The 19,805-nt window shown below is 39.8% G+C and overlaps 1 protein-coding gene across 5 annotated transcripts in view; it reads right to left on the bottom strand.

Annotated features, from left to right (window-relative positions):
- wdr19 (WD repeat domain 19) overlaps positions 1-19,805 on the bottom strand; it is a 48,664-nt gene that overhangs the window by 26,389 nt on the left and 2,470 nt on the right. For 4 of the 5 annotated variants that reach the window (XR_013326563.1, XM_077718157.1, XM_077718156.1 and 1 more), the window contains 22 exons: positions 16,298-16,378; positions 16,062-16,174; positions 15,600-15,773; positions 15,452-15,522; positions 15,201-15,367; positions 14,992-15,112; positions 14,811-14,917; positions 14,617-14,733; positions 12,124-12,279; positions 10,836-10,983; positions 10,412-10,625; positions 8,937-9,096; positions 8,738-8,848; positions 8,555-8,664; positions 8,403-8,460; positions 7,599-7,745; positions 7,434-7,516; positions 7,280-7,363; positions 7,054-7,200; positions 3,519-3,643; positions 3,296-3,405; positions 23-91 (listed from right to left, as the gene is read on the bottom strand). Coding sequence is in view for 4 of the 5 variants with exons in the window: in XM_077718157.1 (XP_077574283.1) it covers positions 23-91; positions 3,296-3,405; positions 3,519-3,643; positions 7,054-7,200; positions 7,280-7,363; positions 7,434-7,516; positions 7,599-7,745; positions 8,403-8,460; positions 8,555-8,664; positions 8,738-8,848; positions 8,937-9,096; positions 10,412-10,625; positions 10,836-10,983; positions 12,124-12,279; positions 14,617-14,733; positions 14,811-14,917; positions 14,992-15,112; positions 15,201-15,367; positions 15,452-15,522; positions 15,600-15,773; positions 16,062-16,174; positions 16,298-16,378 (2,673 nt within the window). In the remaining variant the exon portion in view is untranslated. Of the gene's footprint in view, positions 1-22; positions 92-3,295; positions 3,406-3,518; positions 3,644-7,053; positions 7,201-7,279; positions 7,364-7,433; positions 7,517-7,598; positions 7,746-8,402; positions 8,461-8,554; positions 8,665-8,737; positions 8,849-8,936; positions 9,097-10,411; positions 10,626-10,835; positions 10,984-12,123; positions 12,280-14,616; positions 14,734-14,810; positions 14,918-14,991; positions 15,113-15,200; positions 15,368-15,451; positions 15,523-15,599; positions 15,774-16,061; positions 16,175-16,297; positions 16,379-18,185; positions 19,468-19,805 lie in introns of all 5 variants that reach the window. The other variant, XM_077718160.1, reaches the window with a different exon arrangement.

The raw sequence follows: 19,805 nt of genomic DNA, 5'->3' as shown, positions 1-19,805 counted from the left end.
ACTGAACATGGTTAGAACTCACTGTCTCAATAGCCATGTCTAAAGCCAGACTGTCTTCACTGTTAGGACATTTCAGGAAGTGCTTCAAAGCCTGAGGGAGACAAAACTTTGGTAACAGCTAGTGATTCTCGCAGGCAATTTACTAAATGAAAATTCAGGATAATTATATGTTCATCCACTGCAGGACATGAGGTACCTGTTGTACCTCGAGGTTAAACTGTGTTGTTTTTTTTTTTTCATTCTAACAAAATTTAAATAGTCATACCTCTACTTACGAATACCTCTAGGTACAAAATGTTCAGGTTACGAAAGCTTTTTATATGCAGTGCCTCGACATACGAAAAAGATCCAATTTACGAAATCCCCCAAAACTCAATGCATTTCCTTAACCAATATTTTATTTTGAAAATACTGTCGCAGATGCTTTGATTCTTACTTTAGGACCTCGCTACACTCAGCTGGGCTTTCGTTGGCTGTCTCACAACAATTACTACCCAGGTTTCAGGATTTCTTTCTTAAGAAGCTTTGACCGCCATTCATGTTTTATCTGTGGATAAAGCAGCAGCTTCTGTTTTTATCATCATGCCTCCCAAGAAAATTACAATCACGAATGAAAGGAAGTGGTCAGCATGGAGGATAATGTTGAGTTGGTCAAGGGACATAAAAACAAATTATAGAGTTAATGGAACACTCAAAAATATGCGGGAATAAAACAAGAACCCAGAGAAGGAGGAAGCAGTAAGCATTGCAACAGCAAAAATCAAATAAATGCTGGATACATTTCAAGAACTTTCTGTCTCAGTAGAAAAAAAAACATCCAGAAAGTCTTCACGAATTGTGTGATCTGTGGGATACACCTGCCAACTGGCTTAATAATTGTTTGTTCATGTGGCCAAAATGGTTTTAGAATTGTTTGTTAAGACAGTGGAATGTAGGATAGGCTAACTAGCTGGCCTTGTAATTGTTTGTTCAACTCGTGAAATGTAACATAGGCTGGCTAACAGGGTTTGCAATTGTTTCCTTGTATTGTGCGATGTGGCCAACTCGCTTTGGAACTGTTTGTTCGAATCGCGCAATATAAGATAGGCCGCGGCAGTTTGTGTGAGCTATAAAAATATCGTGTTTGCATACAACTTAAACCTGCAAATGTCTAACCATATTAGCCCAAAGTTTTGTTTACATAAACTCTGACCTATATCACTGTCTGAGAAATATTACCCTGTCTTCCTATATAAAGACTGACCCACTGTTCATTCAGAGAGAATTGCGAGGACGACAGACTGTGAGTGGTTCACAGCTCTTCGAGCTTTCTCCCCTATCCAGCAGTCCGGTAATAAACCTATTTCCTATTAAATTGATCTCACTCTTTCTTAACCTGCTCCTAAAGTTGTAGTTCAGATCGATCATACTTTGGTGCCGAAACCCAGCACCCAACAGCCAACAATTGCAGGAGCGACGACGGAGAACAACGACAACATCCTCCATTGAAAGGAGCAACCCGACGGCTGTTATCTCGCCGCTCCGGTGATCTGGTGACGGGTGCCCCGAACTAGGGCAGGTTCGTAACGAGAAAGATCGTGAGTTCACCCTTTGATATCTGTCTCCGCGAAGTGTGATAACTCCTTTTTTTCTTCTGTCATTATAATACTCACTGTTGTGACTACTTTGTTTGGCCGTGAATAAATGTCCTCGTTATTTAAAATGAAAGTTGTTATCTGTAACTTGCTATTCTAAATGAATGCTGTTATCTGTAACTTGTTATTCTAAATGAATGCTGTTATCTGTAACTTGTTATTCTAAATGAATGTTGTTATCTGTAACTTGTTATTCTAAATGAATGTTGTCATCTGTAACTTGTTATTCTAAATGAATGTTATCTGTAACTTGTTATTCTAAATGAATGTTATCTGTAAGTTGTTATTCTAAATGAATGGTGTTATCTGTAACTTGTTATTCTAAATGAATGGTGTTATATGTAACTTGTTATTCTAAATGAGTGTTGTTATCAGTATATGGGCCACGGGCCGAGGTTGAAAAACTTGTACACACACACGACCGGGGACGGGGCGAGCGCGTCAGCTAAATGTTCTTTGGCTAGATAGTCAGTCGGCCAAATAATCGTTCGGCTAATTCTACGCTCGGCCAAATGATCTTTCGGCGAGTTGGCTGTTGGCCAGATGTCAGTCAGCTAAATATCTTATGAGCCATTCAGCCGTGCCACCGTTGTCATGCATGCAAGATCAGCTGTGAGCAGTGGACTATAGTGCCCGGAAAAGAGGCTGTGCTCCAGATCGAGCATTCCATCATTGTCATGGGAGCGTGAGATCTCTCTCCAGTCAGATGGAGGAGCTGTCGGTGCTTGCCGGGCTACAACGAAAGAGTTATGTGCTTGTGTGCTTGGAAGCCCCCCACCAGCCTCTCCGCTGCTGCTGATCGGGTAACAGGACAGCTTAAGAGGATCCAGGCAACGAAGATGATCAGCTCCAGACTACTGAGTGACTGTGCGGATCCGTTTGAAAGAGTGATTCTGCATATTAAATCCAAGTCTCAATCTGCAGAAGGTCCCCGCCTTGTGGACTTTGTGTGTAGCTTCAATTTTTTACCTAGGTCTTTAATGTCTTGTGTCTTTGTTGCTACTGCAACCAAGGGAATTTCCCGAATATGGGATGAAATAAAGTTCTAATCTACTGGCATCTGGGCAGTCGGAGCAAGTTTAACAAGTTAAGACGGCGGCGTGCTAGGTAAGATGGCAACACCCTGAGCAAGCAGTGATAGGCACAAGTGAGTCTTTTCACATTATATTTTTTTGTTGAATTTCATTCATAGATGTCAAAATTAATTTTGTTTAGCATTTTATCGGTTTATCTCTTCTCTATTTTGAAATAAATGACTGTATCGCCCGCATTGTCTTGCATAATGGGGTCATGGCATTATGGTGGTATGATGTTATTGCGTTTCGTCTTTGTCACCTTGCACTTTTTAAGCAAATATAAGCCGTACTGTCAATTCAGGCATCATTTTTTTTGTCCGACAAATGGGGCTTATATGCGAATAAATACGGTAAGGGATACATTCTGCATTGAAGCTGATTAAGTACATTTTAAGTGTTTTTATTGCTTAAATATTTGTCTTAACAAAATAAATGTTCGGAATCACTGTTATAGCCCAAAGCTTCTATTTTAATTTCTCTTTTTTTCATTGTGTTATAATCTGTAACAATAAAAATCATTCCTGGAATTTTAGGGTGTCGCTTAACCTATATTGTGCAGGTGAAACTATATTGACGAGCTCTTACTCTGCTGTATTGTCCACACTTTTGAAAGAATTTGCCAGCTTGCAGGTGGTTCTTCTCGGCCTCGAAATAAAGAGCGATGCTCTGATAATCTTCCAGTGTTGCATCAGAACCTGGTGAGACACAGCAGCAGTTGTGTACATGTTTCATTCTTAATTAGTAGAGACAACAAATATTGTTAAAAGCAATGATTGTACATCAACCAAAACTTTGATGGGTGACAAACCAATGATGTCTGCATAAACCTCCATCTGTCTATGCTGCTGTGCTAGCTGAAAGGCTTCATCATTGCATTGGGAGAGAACCAGGAAGTGGATGGCCGAACCATAGTCATTCAATGACAAGAAAAACCTTAAAAGACAAAAATATATATTTATTGTTTCTACAATGGCACAAAAATAAGTAGAGTGGTACCTAGACATACGATCATACGACCTATTTCAAGATACGAGTAAAATTTCAAGCAAATAATTATCTCTAAATACGAGAAAAAATTCGAGATACGAGAAAGCCAGGTGGCCAAGACATGAAAGGCTGTTTACAGCATAAATGATTATAGGCATGTTGCACTCACGCCTGTGATCATGAAGTGCTTTGAAAAGTTGGTAGCCCACCATATCAGGAATATAATCCCTCCCTCAGTTGACCCTCACCAGTTTGCTTATAGAGCATACAGGTCCACTGAGCATGCTATCGCCATTGCTCTACATACAGCACTGAGCCACCTGGAACACCGTGGGAATTACGTGAGGATGCTTTTCATTGACTATAGCTCAGCCTTTAACACCATAAAACCGGACATTCTGACTGACAAACTCTCCCACCTTGGACTATCCTCTTCCATCTGCTGCTGGATAAAGACCTTCTTGGCCAACCGACCACAAACTGTTAGACTTGGTCCCCACCTCGCTTCTTCCATTACACTGAGCACTGGCTCCCCTTAAGGTTGTGTACGGAGTCCTCTTCTGTACTCCCTGTACACATGACTTTACACCAACCCACCAGTCCAACCCCATCATTAAATTTGCTGATGACACCACTGTGGTCGGACTCATCTCAGGAGGGGATGGTCGGCCAACAGAGATGAGGTCCACAAACTGTCTTTGTGGTGCTCGGTGAACAGTCTCACACTGAAACGCATGAAAACTAAAGAAATAATCCTGGACTTTTGCAAACAGCACAGATCTGGCCCCACTCTTCATAAATGGAGTATGTGTAGACAGGGTCCAGTCCTTGAAATTCCTGGTGGCTGGAAGCACGGCGGCAGACGAAAAGGCCATGCAGAAAGTGATAAACAACTGCCCAGAGGATCGTTGGCTGCTCTCTGCCCTCACTGGAAGACATTACCAGCCCTTGTTACATCAGCAGAGCCAGGAACATTATAGGGGACCCATACCAGCCTGATCACAATCTGTTCCAGCTGCTGCCCTCTGGCAGACGCTATATGTCCCACAAAGCACAGACAAATAGGCTAAAGGACAGTTTTTTCCCCACATCCATCAGAACTCTAAATTTGCGGTAACACAACACACATTCCCTTCTGAGGTAATATGAATAGATGTTTGGGTGATGATCTGCCTCCTACTGGCTGAATGAAGGTAAGTGAAAGACAGTGAGAGGTAAGTGACCCGCTCAAGGGGGGGTGACACGAAGTATCGAATGCCAAATGAAGAATCCGGAACTATCACTTATTTAGGCATTTTGCAGAGTAAACGCACCTCATGGAGAAGCACTACCAATTTTGTCATGCGCAGTTTCTGGGTGTGATGACAAGTAGGCTTTTGTTGTTTATGTTGTTGTTGTTGTTGTTGCACTACAAGCGCCTGAGGATTGCCCTCAGATAGCGCTAGAGTTGCCACTGGAACGCGGGTTATTTCATCCGGGGGGTAGTCGGAGGTGAGGGGCAGTCAAATGTCTCCGGCTGGATGAAAAACGTAGGGTGCCACGTTCCTTGTTGGCAGCTCTGAGTGGTATTTGTTGGAATTCGCATGCCGCGGCGATGATGACGACAGGGCCAATGCCCGATTATTATTATTATTTATGATTTTAGCGCTAGACTTTTTTGACGCATCTCTTTCGCGTATAACAGATATCTACGAGCACTGGGCGGAGCATTGCATTTTTTTCCAGTTTTTTTTCCGTCACTCAGCGCAAAATACGGATTGATCGCTAATACGAGGAGTATATAACACTTCTCGTTGGCTGATCATAAGAACATCGGGGGCACTGGCTCTCTCCCCACAACTCCCTCGTGTAATGTCTCTGGTCGCAACTCCCTCTTTGTAATGTCTCTGGTCGCAACTCCATCTTGGTAATGTCTGTGGTTGCAACTCCCTTTTTGTAATGTCTCTGCGAGCACTGGGTAGAGCATTGCATTTTTTCAGTGTTTTTCTTTTTCCCCCTTAGCCTGTTAGCTCCCGTTGGCGCAGCGATCGCTAATACAAGACTACTTCTCGTTGGCAAGGGATCGTGTGTTATTCTATCGTGAGGACATTGTGTGCATTATTTTTGGAATATTTTGAAGGGAATCCAAAAGCAAACAGCCCACCGACAGTGAAAGTCAGGTTGGAGGTGGGGCAAATACAGCCAACCCGGGAGAAGAAAGGTATCAAATTTTAATAAAAAAATAGAATTAAGTTTGGTGTAAAGTTAGATTAAACTTATTCTTGACGTGACCGGTCGTTTGGTCACCAGTCTTTTGGTAACCGGTCTTTTGGTCCCTTTTGGTCGCCGATTTTTTGGTCGCCGGTCAAATGTACTTAGATATTAAACAGTACTTAGATATTAAACTCTCTCTCTCAGATATTAAACTCTGTCTCTTAGATATTAAACTCGCTCTTTCAGATATTAAACTATCTCTCATGAATATAATTTTGAGAGCTGGCTTCAACAGTAAACTCTCTGTCACCATTTGACCAGCGACCAACGGGGACCAAAAGACTGGCGACCAAAAGACCGGTGACCAAACATCCGAGCACCATTTTTGAGGGTGTCTATATTGTAATTCAAGTTCATTTAAATTTGTTTATGTTGTTACGGGCGCGTGGCCGTGCAAAAAGACTCTCTCCCTTTCTCTCTCTGTCTCTCTTTCTCTACCCGCCGCGGAATCCGTCTAGTTTTAGTACTATTAAACATCATAATTACTAGTTATTTGTTACTCTGTTAATAGATGGCGAATTAGAATAAATATAACATTTTTTCCAATCCAATATCCTGTTTTGGTTTTTTTTTTCAGAGGGTTGAAACAAATTAACGCACTCCCTCTTCTCTCTGTCCATCTCTCTGTCCATCTCTCTGTCCATCTCTCACTCTCTCTCTCTTTCTCTCTCTCTCTCTCTCTCTCTCTCTCTCTCTCTCTCTCTCTCTCTCTCTCTCTCTCTCTCTCTCTCCTCTCTCTCTCTCTCTCTCTCCCGCATTCGAAATTCGTATAAATTTAGTACTATTAAACACATTTTAGTAATATTAAACCACTAGGTATGTGTTACATTGTTAATAAATGGCAAATTAGAACAAATAAAACATTTTTCCCAATCCAATATCCTGTTTTTGGTGTTTTTACAGAGGGTTGGAAGAATTAATTTGTTTTTAGTTCATTTCAATGGGAAACGATCGTTCGAGTTATGAGAATATCAACATACAAGCTGAGTCCCGGAAAGAATTAGGCTTGTAAGTCGAGGTACCCCTGTATTGTTTTTTTTTGTGAGAGAAGCTGTCATACTGAATCCGAGTTGACTATAAACCTAACCACCTCTTTGTCTCACCTGGCTACCATCTTTGCTCCCTCAATGCTCTGCGTCTCTCTGACAATGCGAACGGCACCTTCTGGATTCTTCAGGTGATCCAGCAGTACACGAGTTACATTGTCCCAGTCTTTAGCGCTACCATAGGCTTGTGCTGCTTCCTTATAACTGATGAACACAGAAAGCATTGCATTAGCAGGCTTTGCTTGAACTAGTTCTGATCTATGTGGAGAAAAGAAGAACCTACTTGCCATCCGCCTCCTTGGCTTTAGCATACTGCAGGTGGATCTTGGAAGAGGTGACATTGGGTAGCAACTCGCCAACCTTTGACCTAAAAGTTTCATTATTACAAACATGAATACTAAAGGTTTGCGATTTCTTGTTTTAGTGCCTTGTCTCACCAGTTTTTGCAGCGAATATAAACTGATGCTGCTTTGTCATAACACTGTCCTTTTTCATAGAGCTGAGCAGCTTCGGAAAATTGCTGTGACACACAAAAATAACTAATACTCTACGCACAATAATGTAATAATGCATCTGTTTAGAAACTAAAGACAAACCCTTACCTTCATGCTTTCTAATATTGCTGCACATTCTTTTTTTAGGACTCTGCTTGGGTGCTGAATGGCCTGCGCAACACCCCTTCGTATGTCGCCCATCCGAATGGACATCCTAGCTACACCTGCATGGCACACTTCATCATGCTCCTGGAACTAGAATATTAAGGATTATGAGAAAATTACAAAGAAAACACAAATGTATACTATATTGATATACATACATATATACTAGAGCTGGGCGTTATTTTTTTTAAAAATCACAATTAAAAAAATATCAGTCGATATCGATAATTATCACGATAACTATATATTTTTTTCTTTCAAATTTGAAACTACAAACTTCTGTGAGGAAAAAATAAAATAATAAAATAATCAACTGAAGGCATCACCATTGGCAAGCAGACTGTTTTAAAGCCTCACAAAAAGAAACAGTAAATTTACCACACATAAGGCCCTTTCCCCCAAAAAAGTTGGATGAACTTAATCCATTTTAAGCCAAGATAATAAGTTTTCAATTTTTGCAACATTTTCAGAAATGGAGAAACACCTTGCCATCAAATATGACAGACTGTCTTCAAATGAGGACAGTGAGTTAACATTTCCAATAAACCTGTTCGTTCTGCACAGGCACAGCATAAAAAAAAGAAAGAGGCCAGGGAGAATTCACAATTCAAGATCTTTTAGCGGGTTGGCTCAGTATTGTCCTGCATCCCATAAAAAAATATTTTGCGATAATTATCATTATTGTTTTATCTCCCAGCTCTAATATAAACATAGAAATACATATACAGTGTATGTATACACACTTACTTTATTATTATGAGTCATGCCTTTTTCATAGTGCGCCAGAGCATTCATGTAGTCCCCGCTAAAAACAAAGAGAAAGGTAAAACCAGATGATACATCAGAATTGAAATTTCAGAATATATCATAATTTGTATTAGCCCAATATGTTTAAGTACACAAATTCCAGATGAATGGCATATTCTTTGGAAAGAAATGGAATCTGGTCTTCGGCTAAGCCCTTCGCTAATTTCAGGGCGCTATCCCAGTGTAGTAGGTCTCTTCTCATCTATTAAACAAAAAAAACATTTAACTGACGATTTTTTTAGTTGAAACTACTCAGATCCAAAATATGTATGTACCTCCAAAGCAGCAATTGGGCAGCCGGAAGCTAGGTAGAGATCCTGAGCAAGACAGAAGTCCTCCAGGAACATGGCCAAATGGCCTGCAAGCAAGTTATTATCCTCAATACCCTTGAAAAAAAGAACGTTTGGTGAATCATTTAATTTGCTTTTAGTTGCGTCTCAACCAATGCCCAAACTTCTAGCAGAAAAACTATACCTGGATAGCCTGAAGAGACATCACCATACCCACGTTGCCACTCATGCGATAGAAGTGGATGGCCAACTCGACCTCCATGTGAACCAGACAGGCTTTGCCAATCTCTGCCTTGTCGGTCTCACTGCCTTCAGTCAAGCACAGACCCCAGGCTTCATAAAACCTTGCAAGTGATGAACAAAAAAAATACAGGTTATTGGGACTAAATTCAAAATTTCCTACGCAATGATACCACCAGACTTTTTCCCGTGGATAGCCAGATGGCGACATCAGAGCTGCCAACCTCTGTCGACCCCATTTACGGAGTTTATCCGGAGTGAATGCGATTCATGCAAAATCGATGCGCTGAAGTCGCACAAGACGAATCGTTCGGCAGAACTTGTAACTCGAATGAATCACAATGCACTCGTTACCGAATTCTTCAGGTTTACAGTACAATTGAATCAAGATGGCGGAAGCCGTAGCGATGCTGTGAATTTTGAGGCAGTTAAATTGGAAATTTGGGACTTTTCGGAAATGGTTGCTTAAAAAAAATTGTAAGTGACAATTTTCGGGGGATTTCCGGAGTTTAGAGAATTTTGAGTCCCGGAGTTTGCGTAGCAATTCCGGGTAAACTACTGAAATTCCAGAGTAGTTGGCAGCTCTGACAAATGCCAAACCATGGGGTGGCATACTAAAAACTGAAAGCCATACTTTTGAGATATGACTATACTCTTTTAGTAAACTGAATATAAAAACTTGAAGGGAAAAACAAGCCTTGGTATAAATTATTATCAAGTAAAAAAAAAGGTTGCTCGAAGGACCCCGTTATACAATGATTTTTTTAAACTATAATAAGGGGAAAACAATGGTTGAACACAGAAAATGACAGTTCACAGGGGCTACCATTTTGGAATGAATAAAACCTTAGTTGTACCCACACTGGGGGTAATTTATGGATTGCCAGCCAGGGTGAGGTAGAAGAGAAAAGACTGAAAGGCTTATATGTTTTGGGCTCCAAGGCAAAATGAAATGGAAGATTACCATATTTTTTTAATCCCAAGACATTTAAACATCTAAATTAGCATTAAATAATCAATTATTCGACATTCCCCGGTCTTGCGTGGGTTTCCTCCGTGTACTCCAGTTTTCTCCCACATCCCAAGGGCTGCTTGAACACTCTAAAAAAGTATGTGTAAGCATGATTGTCCAGCTCCTTGTGCCCTGTAATTGGCTGGCCACCAATTCAGGGTGTTCTCTCGCCTGGTGCCCGAAGTCGGCTGGAATAGGCTCCAGCAACCCCCGCGACCCAGGTGAAGATACGAGGTACAGAAAATGAATGAATGAATACAGAAAATGTCAAGCAAGTTAGCAGAGTTGTTATGACATAGAATAAACTTGTGACTGGCGGATTGGTGACGAGTCAGCACTTTCTAAAAGAATAAAATCCAGTTGACACGGCTAAGAAATTAATACTTGCCAGGAGTGAGACTCCTAACCTCTTAAGCTGGAGGGCCTGTGTGAGCTGCTTGCTGAATTCTGGCTGCAACCCAGACAATGTGCCTGTTGAGTGTTCAAGGAATGAGTGTGTGCTCAGAGCCACTTCACTGATCTTGCCACTCGCTGTCTGGCACGTCAGCACCCCATTGTAAAGCAGCAAAGGCCTCTGGGAAGAGAGAAGTGGAGTACTCCCCACCGAGACCACGCGGGGGCCTAAATAGCAAGAAGGAGAAAACAGATTATCAGAGGATTCCTGTAGATCCTCTGTGTCTTTTTTGAAGAATATTCCATTTAGTTTGGGGCGCTGCATAGCATTGGCTGGGAATCGATCTAGGCACTCAATAGATTATCACATGCCAACACTTTAAAAAAAAAGAACAAAAAGAGATACACCTACATAACCTGGGTGTGGTGTTTCCCTACCATATATGGTGGTTTTATGTGCGGCGTAGGTGTAGGCTTTATCATCATCGTAAGATACAAATGCTCCTCTGTCAGCATGCCAGTTGTCCCACAGAACCCCAGTGATAGTGGGGGAGAAGTTTGGAAGCTCAAGACACAGGTCTGCTGCCTTCAATACAAACACGCCCAAAAGCAAACAAAAATCAAATCTGGAAAGACTGCAGTTGTGAGTTGTGAATATTCATTGGGAGGACACAGAGAGATACGCAGAGCTACCAACCACCGTCGACCCCATTTCAGGAGTACTCTTGTCCCATTTCCGGAGTATTTCTGGACTGAATGCGATTCATGCAAAATCGATTAAAAAAAATTAAAAAAAACGTTGTTACATTAATTGAAATATTGTGTTTTTTGAAACGATTGAAAAAGTACAGCTTGATGAAGTTTATCTTTGTGTTTGGGTCCTGTGTGCGTTTTACAGTCAGTTTTTCCAACCGAAGTCACCCTTAAGCCGCACTTGCATATTCTCCAATGTGGAAAGGTCGTTCCTTTTGGAGACGGCTTCAACATGGGATATTTCATCAAATATGAACCAATAAACTTCTCCGAATGTGTGGGTTTCTTATTAGAAGTTTCATCCAAAATTCCATCCATTTTGCACTTAACCCGAGCAGCATACTCATAAGACTTACGAGTGATGTGTACGCCTACTTCCCTTAGAACAACTCCAGAAATTATAGGATTTGTTTCTAAACAAAAGACTGGTGGTTTAGTCAGCCTTAACACTTCCCTTGCAAAAAAAATGAAAACGAAAATGTTATAGCGATAGAAGCTATCTATGCAATTGATTCCCAATCGACTGCCACGCTGAAATCACACAAGACAAATCATTCGTCAGATCTTGTAAGTCGGATGATTCCCAATGCGCTCGTGTTAACGAATTCTTCCGGTTTACAGTGCACTTGAATCAAGATGCCGATGGTGTGAATTTTGAGGGATTTCAATTGGAATTTTGAGACTTTTCTGAAATGGTTGCTCCAAACATAAATTAAAGTGACATTTTCCAGGGGAGTTTAGAGATTTTGTCCGGAGTCCCGAAGTTTGCGTTGCAATTCCCGGTAAACTACAGAAAATCCGGAAAGGTTTGGGTAAAAAAAAAAAAAAAATGGGGGGAAAATTTTAGGGGATTAACGGAGATTAGAGAGATTGTCCACAGTCCCGGTGTTTGCGTATCATTTCCGGAGAAACTCCTAAAAATTCCGGAGTAGTTTGCACCCCAGGATAAACTATGCACATTATATGTACTTACACTTGAAAGAGTTAACAGGAAGCCACTCTTCTTGTCGTCAATCAAGACCAACCGTGTACCATTTACATCTGGAAAGACTTTACTCACTGCCACACTGTGGCTATAAGTGCTTATAGTCTCCCAATCCTCCACCAGGACACACACTACATTTCCCAACTGCAAGATCAGAAATGGAAATACAGGATTGCAGAAATGGGATAGTGATATCAGAAGTACGTTTACTTTTCTAGTTAAACACACCGTGTTTTCACACACATAAAACATAACACATTATGAAAGAGCGCCAGTTGTGAATGTATTTTCGTTTTTTGTCAATAGGAAAGGCGGCTCAGTCAGATTGGGCGCTGGCATGGTACGAGGCTAGTGTATGTTATACTAGCGTGTATGCTAGCATATGTTATGTTATCGTATGTTATGCTTGTGTATGTTATGCTAGCGTGTTTTTAAATGCAGAATGAGCAAAACTAAGTTTGATAGTGCTTTATTGAGGTAAAAGGTAAACACGTAAATAAAAGTTAAATCAGTTAAACATATACATAATTGTCAAACTACTCATCTTTTGAATCTGATATAAAGTGCTTGACCAAGAGGGAAAGTTCATGCTGTGCTCTATCTTACTGTCAGAGTTGTTGCCAGGTTTTTCGGGAACTTGATGCCAGCTTTGGCGGAAGCTCAAACAACAGTGCTAGGTGACACTTGCATCCGCAATCCATTGACATATTGTCCCGTAACTCCCTGACTGTCGGTGTTTGTATAACTAGATATACCATCGGACATCCATTGCTTCCAAGCCGTTCGCAACTTGGTTTTGAATGCTCTGTTTATGGTAATGGCAATGTCAAGTCAGTTGTAGTTCCTTCGTCAAGCCCACCGGATTGACGGAAGCCGGAATTCATATGCCGGATTTGATGGACATCCACATTTTCACTATACAGTGTTACCTCTACATACGAGCTTAATACGTTTCGGACTGAGCTTGTATGTCGATCTTCTCGTAACTCCAACGACCGTTTGCCATTGAAATGAACTAAAAACAAATTAATTTTTTCCAACCCTCTGAAAAAACACCAAAAACAGGATATTGGATTGGAAAAAAATGTTTTATTTCTTCTAATTCGCCATTTATTAACAAAGTAACACATAACTATTGGTTTAATAGTACTAAAATGTGTTTAATAAAACTAAAATTAGATGTATTTCGCAGTACACAAAGGGACATGGGGGAGGGGGGCTTTCCACGGAAACACACTCGTAACCGAACAAATATTTAAATTAACTTGGATTAATATATACAGACACACTCAAACATATGTTTAATGTAACTTTACACAAAACTGAATTTTAATTTTGTTTTAGATTTTTATACTTTCTGCCCACTCAGCTGTTGGCTACGCCTCCACCCTCACGTTCGCTATCGATGGCCTGTTTGCTGTTTTATTCCCTTCAAAATATTCCGAAAATGATGCACACAAATCTCTTCACAATAGGATAACGCATGATCACTTGCCAACAAGAAGTAGTCTTGGATTAGCGATCGGTCCGTTAACGTGAGCTAACAGGCTAGGTAGGGGGGTTGGGCACTGAAAAAATGCAACGCTCCGCTCAGTGCTCGCAGAGACGTTACAAAGAGGTATAGTTGCGACCAGATATCAAATGAGGAGTTGCAGGGGAACGACCCAGTGCCCCTGATGTTCTTATGAGCAGCAAACGAGAAGTAATATACTATACTGCTCGTATTAGCGATCGCTCTGGCATTTCCACTGAGTGATGGCAAAAAACACTGAAAAAATGCAAAGCTCCGCTAAGTGATCGTAGATATCTGTTATACACGAAAGAGATGCAGCAAAAAATACAGTGCGCTACAAACAGCCTCTCACGTCTTAGCCACCTGGCTTTCTCGCATCTCTAAATTTTTCTCGTATCTAGAGATAATTATTTGCTTTAAAAATTTCTCGTATCTCAAGCTGCTCGTATGTAGAGGTGCTCGTATGCAGAGGTGCTCGTATGCAGAGGTGCTCGTATGCAGAGGTGCTCGTATGCAGAGGTGCTCGTATGTAGAGGTGCTTGTATGTAGAGGTGCTTGTATGTAGAGGTGCTTGTATGTAGAGGTGCTCGTATGTAGAGGTGCTCGTATGTAGAGGTGCTGGTATGTAGAGGTGCTGGTATGTAGAGGTGCTCGTATGTAGAGGTGCTCGTATGTAGAGGTGCTCGTATGTAGAGGTGCTTGTATGTAGAAGTGCTCGTATGTAGAGGTGCTCGTATGTAGAGGTACCACTGTACACATACTATAGCACATGTTTAAGAGATGCACACAGACAATCAGGCGGTCAGTGTCATATAGCAACATCTACAGAATCTTGAATTTTGTGCATGCAAAAAGTGCACTGACAGATTAGGCGCCCGACCGCTTTGGGGAAAGTTTTAGACTTTTAAGTGCGTCTTATAGGTGTGAAAATACGGTAAATAAAATCATGAGTGCTGGTCATGCCTTACATCTGTGCCATAGTAGAGGAAGTCAGCAGTGAGAGCGTGGCAAAGGATACGACCTTTCCTGTCATCGTCTGGAAACAACTTCATCTGTTTTACTTCCCCCTGTTCACTGCCATCAATCTACAACACAAACATGAATGCATTGTTTGTACTTTGTCAATAAGCTAAAAGAAAAACCACACATTTTTATCACTCACCATGTGCAGTTGCACTTTACCGTCAAACAAAGCTGCAGCATATTTTGCATTTAGGCACATGTTGGCAATGGTCCCAAAGTACTCAATCTCCTTCAGCTTTGTAAATTCTGTACATTAATAAATAAAACAAATTCAATGAAGCCATATGACTTATTCAGGGACTAATATACCTGACACACACCAGATTCTTGTTCAAGTGGTGCATAGAACCAGGCTTTGTTGTTCATTCCAACAGCAACATGGTAGGCTCCCACTGCAATGAAAGTTGGTTCTACTTCTACTTGTATGGGCACAGGTGTCATCTAAAATAATTCAAGTATAAATTTCAGAGGAAGGTCATTTTTGTTGCTGTCCTAAATTCGTTCGAGTTTCTGTTTCCTAAGTCCTTACTCCATAATTTGAAACTGTAACCTCCAGCAGTGACGTAAGGTAAGCCAGTCTAGTTCCATAGCTGTCCCCCAGAATAGGAAGCTTTGTGAGGAATACGTGAAGACTGCCTTTCTGTGTAGATACTGCAAGCAGCTGGCCATCATCTGTCCAACTTAGTTGGTCCAGACCTGTACAGACCAAGTAGGGGTCAAGCAAGGTAGTGGATTACAATAGAACATTTCTAACTACTTCAGAGGAGGATACTACCACACCTTTAGTCTCATCCTCCAGCTGAATCACATTGCTAATGTATTTGAAGTCAGAGAGATCATGGATCTTTATGCTGTAATATATGCACGGAATTAGCTTGTTTTATTTTACTTTACTGAACTATTGCCTCCATAAAAATGTTATACATGCCTGTTGTCACCACAAGAAGCAGCCTTGTTTAATGCTGATGAGATGGCTACACTGTTAAGGCTGTCTTTATGATTCCGAGCCTGGCAGAGTTCATCCCCGATCTCTTTGACGTGTGTGGAAATTACCACAAAGTATCCATGGGAGAAGCCAATGAGTATATACCCATCACCAAACCTGATGAAGTGGAAAAAAAAATTGGAATAGTTGTGTGATTTGCAACTATATTAGTAAAACTCACAGTGCTTTTAAATACTCAATGTCACTACCTACCGTATTTTTGAAACACTATTTGAAATATTTCACAATCAATGTGAAATAACATTTAATGACTTATACAAATACATATTGCAATAGGGAATATTTCAAAAGTCAAAGAACTACGCAAACTATAAAAAAATGTGCCAGATACAGTCCCATAAATAGGGCATTTTCTGTAAGTGTGTGTGTGTGTCTGTAATATACCAGCGATAAGAGACGATGCGCCCATAACTTGTTTCAAATCCAAGCTCATAACGGTCATCAGTGTTTGTGACACTGAAAAGGACCAAGATTTTCTTATCCACACAAACACTCACCTAGAGATGAAAATACAACTGAATAAATGCAACGCATTCTGTAATAAAATCACATTAACACAAGTACTCTTTGTCATGCAAGTAAAATGAAATTTGCCACCCAAAACACATACGGAAACTCACAGTGTTCTCTTCTTGGGATGTTCTTTCGTTGGTTTTCATCATAGAAAAGTAGATATCTGCAGGTGCACCGCGTAATTTTATCTAGAAAAAAATAAGAACCGGTCAGCTTAATACATTGTACGTACATTTAGTTACAGTGATAGTGTGGACTTTGAGTACTTTTTATATCCCTTGAACATTTCTCAAACAGTAAAAGCTCCAGTAACAAAACTTATTTTTTGACTAGGCTAAATGCTTTTAGAAAATAAATGTATTGCTATCTTCCTAAACCCCTGTGAGGATAAGAGGTTTGCAAAATTTAAAGAAATGAATGATTATGATTTTATTGGATATTGCGGATTCAATTCGATTCAAGTCACATTTGCTCCATATAAAGCTTCAATGTAAAACTCACACTCATTTACAAATATCATATCAGAGTAAACCATACACAGTCAATGTAAGGACACTGTTATTTAATTGGTTAAAAAAAACAACACTTAAAGCCCCACTATCATCTTGGGGGTGCTTTACTGAATTTGATAAATCAGACTTTACTGAGCCACAACCTAAAGTGTATTTCTTAGTCAAATAAAACAAAAAAGCTAAATTTCAATCCCATTTCACTGATCACGCGAGTACATTGTAGAATGGCTAAATAAAGTACAACCAAACTTAGTTTTACTTCTGTTGCCTTTTTCAAAACATGTTTTTAGCGTGCGATTGTAGCGTACATTTGGTGCATGTAACACTAAATTAGTGTGTTCGTCGTTGTAGTATATTGATACTATTAGTGCAAAGTCATCACAGAGCCAACCTGGGTGTACAGTGTTCCCCAGCTACTTCGCGGTTCAGCTACCGCGGACTCAGAGCTTCGCAGATCTTTTGGAAAAAATAATTAAATACAAATATTACATTGAAACAACATATTTTACAGTTTTTTGTTATAACATGAATTTCACTCTCTCTACCCGTATTCTATATGGTGTACTGTATACAGGGGGGTATTTTTTTTTTTTTAATTAAAAAACAAAAAAAATATATATATATATTTTTGGGGAATTAAATTCAAATTAAGCATTTTTGAAGGGGAATCCCTACTTCGCGGAAATTCACTTATCGCGGGTGGTCCCGGTCCCTAATAACCGCGATAAGCGAGGGAACACTGTATTGAGAAAAAGAATATATATCCCAGCAGTCACTGCGCACCGGAAATAGCGTCGGGCGCTGCTTCCGTCGCCAGCGCTATTGTGGTTATATATATAATATATATAATATATATATATATATATATATATATATATATATATATATATATATATATATATATATATATATATTATATATATATATATATATATATATATATATATATATATATATATATATATATATATATTATATATATATATATATATATATATATATATATATATATATATATATATATATATATATATATATATATATATATATATATATATATATATATATATATATATATATATATATATATATATATATATATATATATATATATATATATATATATATATATATATATATATATATATATATATATATATATATATATATATATATATATATATATATATATATATATATATATATATATATATATATATATATATATATATATATATATATATATATATATATATATATATATATATATATATACAGAAATAGCACTTGTTATTGACACTGCGGCTAAAAATCCGATGCGCTGAATAGTCGTGAAAATATTTTGTGGACCAGTCTGGTTTGTTGTTGAGGGGAACACCCAGGTACTTAGAATTCTCCATGATTTCAATGTCTGTACCCTGGATTCTGCCTTGGCTTTTTTAATGCCTCTATTAAGGTCTGCTCTGGCAGCGCTATATTGTACCTTGTCTCCTGACCTGAAGGCGGTGTTCCGGCATTTGATGAGTGCGTGTCTCACTGGTCATCCAGGGTTTTTGGTTAGGAAAAACCTGGATATGTTTATATACAGTGATAGTGTCTGTACAGTTTTTGATGCAGGAAAGTACAGTGTTTGTGTAGCCCTGGAGGTTGTGGTGTTTAAATAGTTCCTAAATGGTGGGGGAAAAACAGTCCTGCAGCTGAGAAAGGGCGTCCTCAGGTCATGTTATCTTTATTTTAGGCCTTGTTAGCCTCCAGAGTGGGATGTATGCGGGGGTGAAGGACATGCAGAGATGGTCGGATCCAGCAAGGTAAGGGAGGGGTGCGGCTCTATAAGCATGTTTGATGTTAGAATAAACATGGTCTACAGTTATATCTCCTCTGGTATGACACTTCACGTATTGGATAAACTTCGGCAGAACAGTCACCGGCAACAATAGAGACTCCATCGAACTGCCAAGAGCTCTAAAATCAGGGGACCAGTGAGTGATAATGATCCTACTCTTGCAGCACCAGTCGTCGTGTCCTGGAGACTGTAGAAAATGTAAGCCTCGCAGATGTTCGTAAATAACTATATAACTATACAACCAATAAGTATGGTTGCTTGTAAAGTCAAGAGGTAGAAATGTCCGATATTGGCCATTCAGTAGGCACCCGAGGTCCAATGTTCATGGCGCCCAAGATGTGGCACTCTTTCTCTTTATCTCGCACGCCTGTTATGGTGATTATATCTTTGGTTTGAAATTGTATTGTAAAATCTCCTTGGAATCGTGTTCTTCTGGGCCTACTACCACCTCTGACCCACTTTTAACTTCATGTTCTGAATCGTCAAAAGATCAAGACAATGAGTCTCAACTATGTTTTCTGTTGAGTTATAAGCCCTCTGCCAGAATCCCAGTCATCGGTGTCAATTATACAGAGGCAAACCGTTACATTTATATTTAATCCAGAATTTCAATAGAAGGGGCTGGCTGAGTGGTTAGCGCATCGGCTTCATAGTGGGGGACCTTGGTTCAATTCCAGGTCGGTCCACCTGTTTGGAGTTGGTATGTTTTCCGGGCCTGTGTGGCTTTTCTCCGGGTACTCCGGTTTTTTTCCCACATTCCAAAGACACGCATGGTAAGCCGATTGGCCACTCTAAATTGCCCCTAGGCATGAGTTCGAGCGTGCATGCTTGTTTGTCTCCTTGTGCCCTGCGATTAGCTGGCCACCAATTCAGGCCTCTGGCCCGAAGTCAGCTGTTATCAGCTCCAGCACACCCCGTGACCCTAGTGAGGATAAAGCAGTTCAGAAAATGAGACATGTTTTAATTTTGCACAAATGCAGCTCTTGTATTTCAATCAACGTAATTGTATCAAAGAGAAACTGAACAATATGGCATAAAATTCATACCATTGGATAAACTAAATCATTTCACAGTAACTGTGTATTTCTTGAGATTATTTTGAATTAAGGATGTTTTCCTAATATGTTATTTACGCATGTAACAGCATTGGCTGATTTTTATTTAGCACAACAGTTATTGGATGCAATAAACACATAAAAAAAAAACCTAACCTAGATTTCAAAATTGCAATGTTCAAATTTGCAATTTGTACAAATCAAT

Source organism: Stigmatopora nigra, chromosome 6 (genome assembly GCF_051989575.1).
Source record: "Stigmatopora nigra isolate UIUO_SnigA chromosome 6, RoL_Snig_1.1, whole genome shotgun sequence".
In the NCBI taxonomy this organism is placed as follows: Eukaryota; Metazoa; Chordata; class Actinopteri; order Syngnathiformes; family Syngnathidae; genus Stigmatopora; species Stigmatopora nigra.
This window is presented reverse-complemented; position numbering and strand designations above follow the sequence as displayed.